This window comes from Callionymus lyra, unplaced genomic scaffold, assembly GCF_982586985.1.
Source record: "Callionymus lyra unplaced genomic scaffold, fCalLyr1.hap1.1 HAP1_SCAFFOLD_581, whole genome shotgun sequence".
Lineage (NCBI taxonomy): Eukaryota > Metazoa > Chordata > Actinopteri > Syngnathiformes > Callionymidae > Callionymus > Callionymus lyra.
Window position 1 is genome coordinate 7,096 of NW_028258842.1, and position 9,026 is coordinate 16,121.

The 9,026-nt window shown below is 56.2% G+C and overlaps 3 protein-coding genes across 3 annotated transcripts; 1 reads left to right on the forward strand and 2 right to left on the reverse strand.

The window, feature by feature from the left end:
• Positions 1–270: 270 nt before the first annotated feature.
• LOC148057803 (uncharacterized) lies at positions 271–2,173 on the reverse strand. Its single transcript, XM_087782740.1, is given in 2 exon segments — positions 271–1,977; positions 1,979–2,173. Coding segments are annotated over 2 exon segments (1,902 nt in total).
• A 1,961-nt stretch (positions 2,174–4,134) lies between these two features.
• On the forward strand, positions 4,135–4,879 carry LOC148057804 (uncharacterized). The gene is made up of 2 exons (XM_087782741.1): positions 4,135–4,260; positions 4,370–4,879. Exons 1-2 carry the CDS (start codon positions 4,135–4,137, stop codon positions 4,877–4,879), a joined length of 636 nt encoding a protein of 211 aa, XP_087638867.1.
• A 188-nt stretch (positions 4,880–5,067) lies between these two features.
• On the reverse strand, positions 5,068–6,300 carry LOC148057805 (putative ATP-dependent RNA helicase DDX28). Its single transcript, XM_087782742.1, has 2 exons — positions 5,828–6,300; positions 5,068–5,695 (listed from the first exon to the last, which is right to left on the reverse strand). The coding sequence occupies exons 1-2, from the start codon at positions 6,298–6,300 to the stop codon at positions 5,068–5,070; spliced, it is 1,101 nt and encodes a 366-aa protein (XP_087638868.1).
• Positions 6,301–9,026: the final 2,726 nt, after the last annotated feature.

Sequence of the window (9,026 nt, forward strand, 5' to 3'; positions counted from 1 at the left end):
CAGCGCTGTGAGGACGAGCCCTCTGAAGGACAGGATTTCGAGGGCGAGTGGGTTCTGGTGTTGGGAAGGGAGAGGGTGGTGGGAGAGTGCTTGGAGGAGGGAAGTGGCTCGATGGAGTGCGTCCGCGTAGTCATGCGGAGATAGACGCGGGTGATTTGCTGAAGGCGGACCATAAAGTCCCTGGCGATCTGAGAGTCCATTTTTTATATTAATTCTGCTCAATTTATTCGTTTGTCTATTCTCCATGGTATTATCACAACAATTAACGCATCATTTGCGAGTCATGCCCTTCGACAGTGTCGGCACCACGCCTTCCTTCAGGCTCTTGTATATCTCTTCCGGCATCTCCCACAGGAACACTGCCCCCTCCGACCCTACCGAAGCGATCAGCTTTTAGTTCGGACTGAACTTCACCTTCGTTATGCCGCCCGAGTGCCCGACCCCCTCGAAGATGCAGGCTCCCTCGTCGTAGCTCCAAACTTTGAGAGCCTTGTCCTCTCCGCCGGACACGAAGTGCTCGCCCTCCCTCGTGATGTCTATCGTGTTGATCTCTTTGTCCTCGGAACCGTCGAGCGAGCGAATGGCCTGGCCATCAAACTTCTCCCAATAGGTAAGTTTGCGGTCGGACCCCGCAGTCAGAAGCTGCGACTCGTCGGGGTGGTAGAGCACCTGCTTGAAGATGGTTGACTCGAATAGACAGAGCAACCGAGTATGCGACCTGAGGTTCCAGATGATGCAGCTACCGTCTGAGGAGGAGGAGACTGCCTGCTCGTTATCTGCAGTCAGCTGGATCGACCATACCCTCCCCCGATGCTCCTTCATGCTCACCTCCATGGTCTGCGTCTGCTTCCCGATCTTCCAAATGCGAATCTCGCCCTGACTCCCCCCAGACACGATGCGCTCGTTGTTCTTGGCGGGAGCCACTGCCGTTACGCCGTGGACATGCGCATCGTTGATCACGAATTTGAGCTTGCCGCTCTGGGGAAAAAACACTCGCAACTTGCCGTCTGACCAGCCCGAGATCACGCACTTCCCGTCATTGCTGAAGCTCACGCAGTGGCACTCCAAATTGGGCACCTGGATGCGGAGCAGTTCCTGCCTATTGTTAGTGTTCCAGATGCGGATGTCGTGCAGGGCGCAGGTGGCAAACACATCTGAGTAATCGGCGGGGAAGGCGATGTCGTTGATCCGGGAAGAGTGGCAGGTGTTCCTTAGCTCCGCCTCGAGCTTTGTCGAATCTATCCAGTAGATGTTGGACTGGCTGGTCCCGCAGAAGAAGTTGGCACAGTCCCCGGTCATTGCGATCGAGGTCGGGGATCCGAGCACCTCGCTCTCCGCTTTGATTGCGAGGTTGCGGATCGCGATTTTGGCGAGCTTCCCATCTCCGGCTCCAGCAATGAGGTCTCCGGAAGGCATGATGGTGAGGACGGTGATGCCTAGACTGAACAGGCGCTTGAGTGGGCCGATGCGGATGTAGCAGGCGTTTTCGATGCTGACCTCGAAGATGTCGCCAGTCTGTGATCCGACGTAGCAGAAGAGGTCTTGTCGGTCGATGGCGAGGCAGGTGAAGACTCGCTTGATCATCGAGAACTTGACGTTCTGGTCGATGATTTTCTTGTTGACCTTGTCCACAGCCATGATCTGCATCCCCCTCTCCTGCACCGTTATCAGCTTGTCGTCCCGCTGGTTGAAGAAGCGGGTCTCCACCACGGTCTCTTTGTTGCACGAGCCGTAGAGGGCCCGTCCAGAGACGCAGTCCCAGATGACGAGCATGTTCTTGTCATCCTGTCCCCCTTGCGATGCCAGACTCGCCTCGTCAGGACTGAAGGAAAGGCTGCGGATCTAGACCTTGTGCAACTTCAATCGGTGGAGCAATCCCCGGGTCGCGAAATCCCATAGAATGATATCTGCCTGGAACCCCATGAAGGTCTTTTGTCCTGAGGCGATGAGTCTGCCCGAGCGGGAGTTCACGATGGCTGGTGAGTGAAGGACTGGTGATTTGGTTGTCGTGCCCCCGGAGGAAGGTCTGCGAACGTTCGACCACGTTGCGGAGGACGATGACCGAGCCAAGGGGGTAGATGAGGTGAGTATTGTCGGGGTGGAGGAGGAGGGCGTGGGGCGTGGCGCCAGTGAAGCCGATGACGGCCTTGATGGTGAGCTGGGAGCGATCCATGATATCAATATTAGACTGGTTGATCTGGAAATAAAAGGAGTGGCCATTATTCATCGCACAGTCACAGTCAGAATTCAAACCAGCACGATGTGCAGCTTCGACACCGACTCCGCCTCCTCCGAGGAACTGCTCTCCGACCCCTTCTCCCCGTTCCGGCACCCCACGCACTTGCACCCTCCCCAGCACTTCCGCCCGCTCTTGAAACAACCACAGTACTCCTTCGTGCACTCATTCCGCGGACACCTGCACGACACGCTCGCCTCACTCAGCGAGTTGAAGAATGGCCTGGGCTCTTCGCCGCCGACGATCGGAGAGGAGAGTGTGGTGGAGTGAGCGTGCTGGTTGCGGCGGAAGCACTCTGGACAGCACTCGTAGGAGCAGGGTGACTCGGACTAGAAGCACTCGCAGAAAGGACCTCTGCATGTGCCTACGGTCCTGCACAGACAGTTGTGGGGCGTGCTCTTGGGATAGTCGGACAATTAAATCCACATTATTATTGCTAATAATTTATTGGTCTAGAAAGGAGTTGCCCAAAGCCCGACACAGATCCTACCTCACTAACTCTCGTCCTTGAGGGTAGCCTCCCTCCAGATCTAGCGGGCCGAGTGGGCCTCGAACCACGCCTTGGTATCCACCGAGGACTAGTACCGCCGGTCGATCTCATTTCGTAGCCACTCTTCCTCCATCAGCAGCTTTTTCAGGTCCCGAACCTACAATTACTGCTCCATCACGCGCGCGTCCTCCTAGTCGTCGTTTGTCATCGACTCCAGCTCCTCCGTATGCTGCATCTACAGGTCGATGCGGGTGCAGTTCGGGTACTCGCTGGTGATCGAGTTCTCGACGTGGCTCAGCTCAGCACGGACCTTGCCCAGGACACGGCTAGGCACCTTGGCAACCAGGGTGTTGAGGGCCTTCTTCTGGACGTCCCTGCGCTCCTCAGGGATCATGGTGACGAGGTCGGCCTCCTAGTGCAGTTCCTAGCGGACGTGCTGGTTGACCTTATGTATGTCGAAGCTGACGTGGCAACTGAAGATGAAGTCCTCATGCTTTTCTTTGACCGACTTGATGTCTTTGACCACCTTCATGTAGTCGTTCTGCAGGATCAGCTCCCGCACCTTGTTCACCGACACCTGCTCGATCGCCTTGTCCCCTACCAGCTCGCTCCCCACCTTCGCCGTCTTCCGGATGCCCACTGCGGCCATGTACCCTGCCTGCACCAGAGGTAGCAAACTCGCCCACCACCCGTATCCACACCACACCAGTCCCTCGCTGACTAGAGGCGAGGAACCCATCGCCAGCCGCAGCCAGGCCTCCAGGTCCCTCTACTTGAGCTTTTCCCTGTTGGAGTAAGTTTAAATTAGCAGCCCAGCCCCGATGCAGGCGAAGGGCAAGCTTCCGAGGGCGACCATGGGCTCAGTGAGGGAATCGGCGTGCAGGGTGCGGTAGGAGAGGAAGGGTCCTGCCGCCAGCATGGCCACAGAGGGCAGGACTCCGCTCAGCCGCCAGATCAGCTGGCTGTCTTTCCGGATCATCCCCAGGTACTTCAGGTTGGCTTAGAAGAAGGAGATCAAGCTTCGTAGCATTTCCGCAAAGAAGACTCCCCGGTCCTGGCCGAGCAGCAGCCAGGCGGCAGTCCTGCTGAAGAAGGCGCCTGCAGAAGCGGCGTAGAGGGCCCTGACGCGGGTGTGTTAGAGCTGGGGCTTGCGCTTGAGGCGGGCAGTGAGGTCGGGCTTGAGGCCAAAGAGCATGGTGTGGATCTGCTTCTGGAGCACCTCGGCAGGGATTTTTTATTTCATATGGATTATGCGATGCGAGGCGGGTTCTGCTGCGAGTCCGCCGTCCTGGCCCTCCGCTTCCTGCCCGGCTTCCCCCACCTCGCCGTCGGCCTCTAGGAAGGCGTCTCCTTCCTTCAGCCCGTCCACCCCCTCTCCTCCAAACTCCTCTGCTCCCACCACCGCGAAATGGTCCTCGCTCTCGCCTTTAGCCACTCTCACGCGATGATGCTGTCTGGCGACTCTTCGGGGATGTGCCGGCTGATGGACCTGCGGAGATACGAGCCCGACCTCGCCTTCGAGCTGGACTCGCCAGTGCGGTGCGCTACGTTTTCGAATGACGATGAAACGTAGCTTGCTCACACGGATCTTTTTCGGCCTAGCTAACACGAACCTGCTCGGAGTGCGGTCGCGAGGACTCTAGAGGCAGCACTCTTTCGCCTACCACAGCGCAGAAATATCTGCCCTCGACCACACTCCCGCTGCTGATGCGCTCCTCCTCACCGGAGACTTGAAGGGCCGTGCCTTCCTCTTGGACATCGACCGCCAAACCACCTTTTTCCAGCGGGATGAGCACACAGGGCCGATAACCGGCCTGGCCTTTTGGCCTCGCAGCAGCAAAGTCTTCGCCAGCTCAAGCGCCGACGGATCCATCTACCTGTATGACATCAGGGCGACCCGCCCTGTCCTCTCCATCCCGTCAAAGATCGGTATCAACGATGTGACTTTCTACCCAGCAGGCGGCTTTCTAATTGCGGGAGGGGCTGAGGGTACATTAAGGATGGTAGACATCCGGGCGGGTATGGTGAGCGTGGAGAGCAGGTTGCAGATGGAGGAAGTGATGGCGGTGAGCATGAGCTCAGAGGGCGAGTACCTGGCTGTAGGAGGGAGCGACGGCCGAGTTCTACTCTGGAAGCACCTCGGGTTTCAATGACAGCATGAATATAGGAGTGTAATACATCAGCGGGTTTGTCTACGTCTGCTTGGCTGCACTCGCCTGACGCCTTTCCCTGTCCTCGCCAGTCCGCTCGGTCGGCCCTGCACACTACTGGGACCCTGCTTTAGACTATAAGCTGAACCCTGGATGTCCAGGGGCTTGCGAGAGTCATACGACTGCTTCAGCTATCGAATCACGGGCAGGTCTTTACTGTGGTACAACGAGAGGCAAGTTCCTGCACAGCCTGCCCTGCCCGTCCTGCCCGCCCGGTGCAGGTAGTCTGAAGTGCTCTTCGGGAAGTCGAAGTTGATGACACAGCTCACTGAGGGGAAATCCAATCCTCTCGAGCCGAGGTCGGTGGCCAGCATGACCTTGACGGCTCTTGTCCTAAAGCGAGTGAAGTTGGCTTCCCGCACCTTTTTGGGGACGTCTCCGTGCAGGCTGACGCAAGACACTGCGTGGTCAGCCAGGAAGAACTCGAGACTCTGGACGCTACTGACTGAGTTGCAGAACACTATGACTGAAAGAGCCCCGGCCTTGAGAGAATCGCTGAGCACCCGCAGGAGTGGCTGGTGCTTGTCGAGTGTTTTGCAGTGGATGAACTCGTGTGAGATGCTCTCCAGGTTCAGGTGCGATTGCTTGCTCACCAGCTTCTTTACCGAGAAATGCTTTTTCGCCAGACTAAACTCCATCGGAGTGGCGCTGCCCTCCCGGTAGTCGAAGTACCGGGAGAAAGCGGACTCCAGGAAGCTGTGCAGCTTGCCGGTGTAGGTGGCGCTGACCAGTACCACCTTGGGCACGAAGCAGTTCTCCCTGAGTGCGACCACCTGCTTGCCTTTGAAGCCTTTGAGCAGATCCCCCAGAAATTTCTAGTTGCCGCTGTCCAGTACTGTGTCCGCCTCGTCGATCACGAGCAGCTGGCTGGAGGACAACAGCAGCAGCTACTTCTTTAAGCTGCGGTTGACTGCCTCGATAGTGCCGATCACTATGTCCACCCCTTCCTCCAACTCGGTCGCGTCCCTCTTCATCCCGTGCACCCCCACCTCCCCAATCTTCAGCCGACAATGGTGACTGATCTGTTTGGCCACACTTGCAGTCTGACCGACCAGCTCTCGCGATGATTCGAGAATGATAGCGGCTGGCCGGCGGGGCCGGGTCAAAGCATAGCCGTAGTAGTTTTCCATGGTCTTCAACTGGTGGAAGAGGGGGAGTAGGAAGGCGAGGGTCTTGCCGGTCCCGGTCTGCGCGGTGAGGACGAAGTTGTTGTGGTGGGGCGAGAGGAGGGATGGAATGGCGTGGTGCTGCACGGAGGTGGGGGTGTGGAGGGAGGCTTGTTGGAGATAGGTGAGGAGGGAAGGGGCGAGTCCGTAGTCTTTGAAGGCTGGGAGGTGGAGTCTTCTCTTTAATAAAGTGAGCATAAAGAATGTCCCTGGAGAAGGGAATATCAGTAATGTCAAGATGGTGCGGGGTTCGGTTTCAAAAATTAGAATGCGCTTGGCTGTGTCGGAAAAGCAGTCAATGGCACAGATTAATAGCCGCACTGTTTCGTTGCCATGGATGGTAGCCATTATAAAGTGTTGTTATTATATTCATATTCATATTGGTTTCTCCCGACCATCGGAAGGGATTTCTTCTTGAGGCTGAATCCGACTCGAGCCCGGAACGTCAGCCCCTTCCTGTCCTTCTTCGACTAAAGCGTTCGACCTAATAGGTGGATGGTAGAATCTCCCGCCCTTGTCCACGCAGCACCCTTTCCTGCAGAATTTGCACATAGGCTTCCAGTCCTTCTTCCTCTCGAAGTGAAAGAATTGGTTCTGGGAGTCCTTCGACCTTTAACATTTCCCTCGCGCGCAGAACATGCAAGCCTTCTTGAAGATTGTCTTCTTCGACTCTTCTACCTCGATCGCTCGGGTAGCCTGTTGCTCGACTGACTGATTGGGCGAAGCCTCTTCCGGGCAGGCCTTCTTCTTCTCCGTCTTCTTGGACTTCTTGTCTTCTTTGACTCCTTTCACCTCGGTTGTGTTTTTGGCGGACTAACCTTTTTTTGACTGATTGGACTCTGCTAATGTTGAGCGCAGAGTGAGCCTGAGCTCTTCCAGCAGGGTCTTCTGGGCTTCGACCTTGGCGTTGATCTCTTTTACAAAAGAATCAAAGGCTTCTGTTTCGACCTTCTCATCCTACAGATAGCTGATCTGCCACATGTTCTACTGTGGCATGTGCCACCAGTCCTTCCACTCCTGTTGTTTGTTGACCTTCTCCTTCAGTTCGTTCACAATTTGAAGCAATACCTTCAGTTTTGACTCACAATTGCACATCTCCTCGACTAATCAAAAACAATATTAACTTTTTGTTATTATATTATTAAGATTATGGGCTGGGACTGGACCACCTTCTACATCGTCGTAGCCGCAGTCATTCTGGTACTCCTCCTCCTCGGTTCCGTCCTCTACCTGTGCCGCCAGAAGTACATCACTCGAGTCCAAAAAACCGTCAACCCTCAGTTCCACTCTCGTCTATCCCCCGGCATCGTTTACATGGAGGACGACGGCAAGCCTCAGACTTTCGGCGAGTACCGCGAGTCCAAGGGCGCAGATGGGGTGCTAGTAGACGACATCTGCAGTCGGTGCTAGATGCCGCTCAAGGACGAGGACTCGGTAGAGGAGGACTCGGCGAGCCTGCACCATGCGAAGTGTCAGCCGAGAACCGAGGGAGGAGATCTGCGGGGGTGCGAAACACGGAGTGAATGAAATAGTTGTTAAAACCTTAATCCTGCGTTCGAGTCTGAGCGAACCCTGCGGACTACCTTGAATAATATGCCTCCCAAGAAGGTCCGCCTCGACTCCCAGGACTACTACGCCCTCGCCAAGCAGGCCGAGTACTCCCTCCGAGACCTCGACCTCGCCATCACCCTCTACCAGAAGGCCATCCGTCATGACCCCAAGAAGCAGGAGTCGGCCATCAAGGACCTGGCGGCCCTCTACCACCAGAAGGGAGATACTGCGAAGGCCTGCAGCTTCCTGAAGGAGATGCGACCCCTCATAAAGGGCAATGAAAAGAAGTACGACAATCTCATAAACAACCTCAGCAAGCAAATCGTACCCTCAGGCAAGTTTCTCAACAAGTATCTCCTACTTGCTGACTGCTCTCTGGATCGGGCTGCCATCCCCGGCCTCTTCGAGAAGCACTCACGCATCGAGGACATCATCCCGTTCGAGGATGTCGGATTGGACCACCCGAGCGAGCAGGGCCGGCAGATTCTGCTCACCTTTCACAGCTACTCCTCCGCCAAGAAGACCCTCGACACCCTCACTGAAAAGTGCCCCTTCCCGGTCTATTGGGTCAACGTCCACCTCAAGGTCGTGGCCCTGGCTTTTCCCCAGGACCTCAATTTCTGTTCTTTTTACCACGGAGACAGGACTTGGGATTGGGCCCTGACTCTCCCCGAAGAGAAGCCTGTTCCGTGTCCGTTCAAGTGGGGGCTGCCCGAGCCCACGCCTCTCGGTCACAGGATACGGACGTACTAGAACGAGCTGAAGATCGACAGCATTCAGTCACACTTGTGAAATTAATGGAGTCCATTGTAAAAGTAGGGACGCACCTGCACTCGAAGAAGACTTCCCGCAAGACCTAGTTCCTGGAGAAGGAGGTGCTCCAGCTGACTGGCGGGCTCGTCCCTATCCGCGTTGTCCGCGTCCAGGAGTTTGACGGCCCGGTTCCCAAATGGGTCAAGATGCCCATCGACGGCCTGAGGAGCGAGCTGAGCGTATGGGTCAAATAAGAAAACGCTTAGAAGGGCTTCGAAGGGAAGAAGTTTAACACGCCGGTGGATATCGTGATGCCGGAGGAGTTCGACTCGACCGCAACTGAGGACTGGTCGGCCGAGGAGACCTCGCTGCTGTTCGACAATCTGCAGCGCTTCTCCATGAACTTCATCGTCGTCGCAGATCACTACGAGTTCAATGGCCTGCCCAGGGACATCGAGGCTCTCAAAGAACGGTACTGCACGGTGGCCAGGCAGCACCTCGAGGCGCAGGGCATCGAGCACCCTCTGAGGCATTTCGAGTTCAACGCTGAGCTAGAGAGGTTCCGAAAGGAACAGCTCTAAAAGGTGTTCTTCCGCAATCGGGACACAACCGAGCAGGAA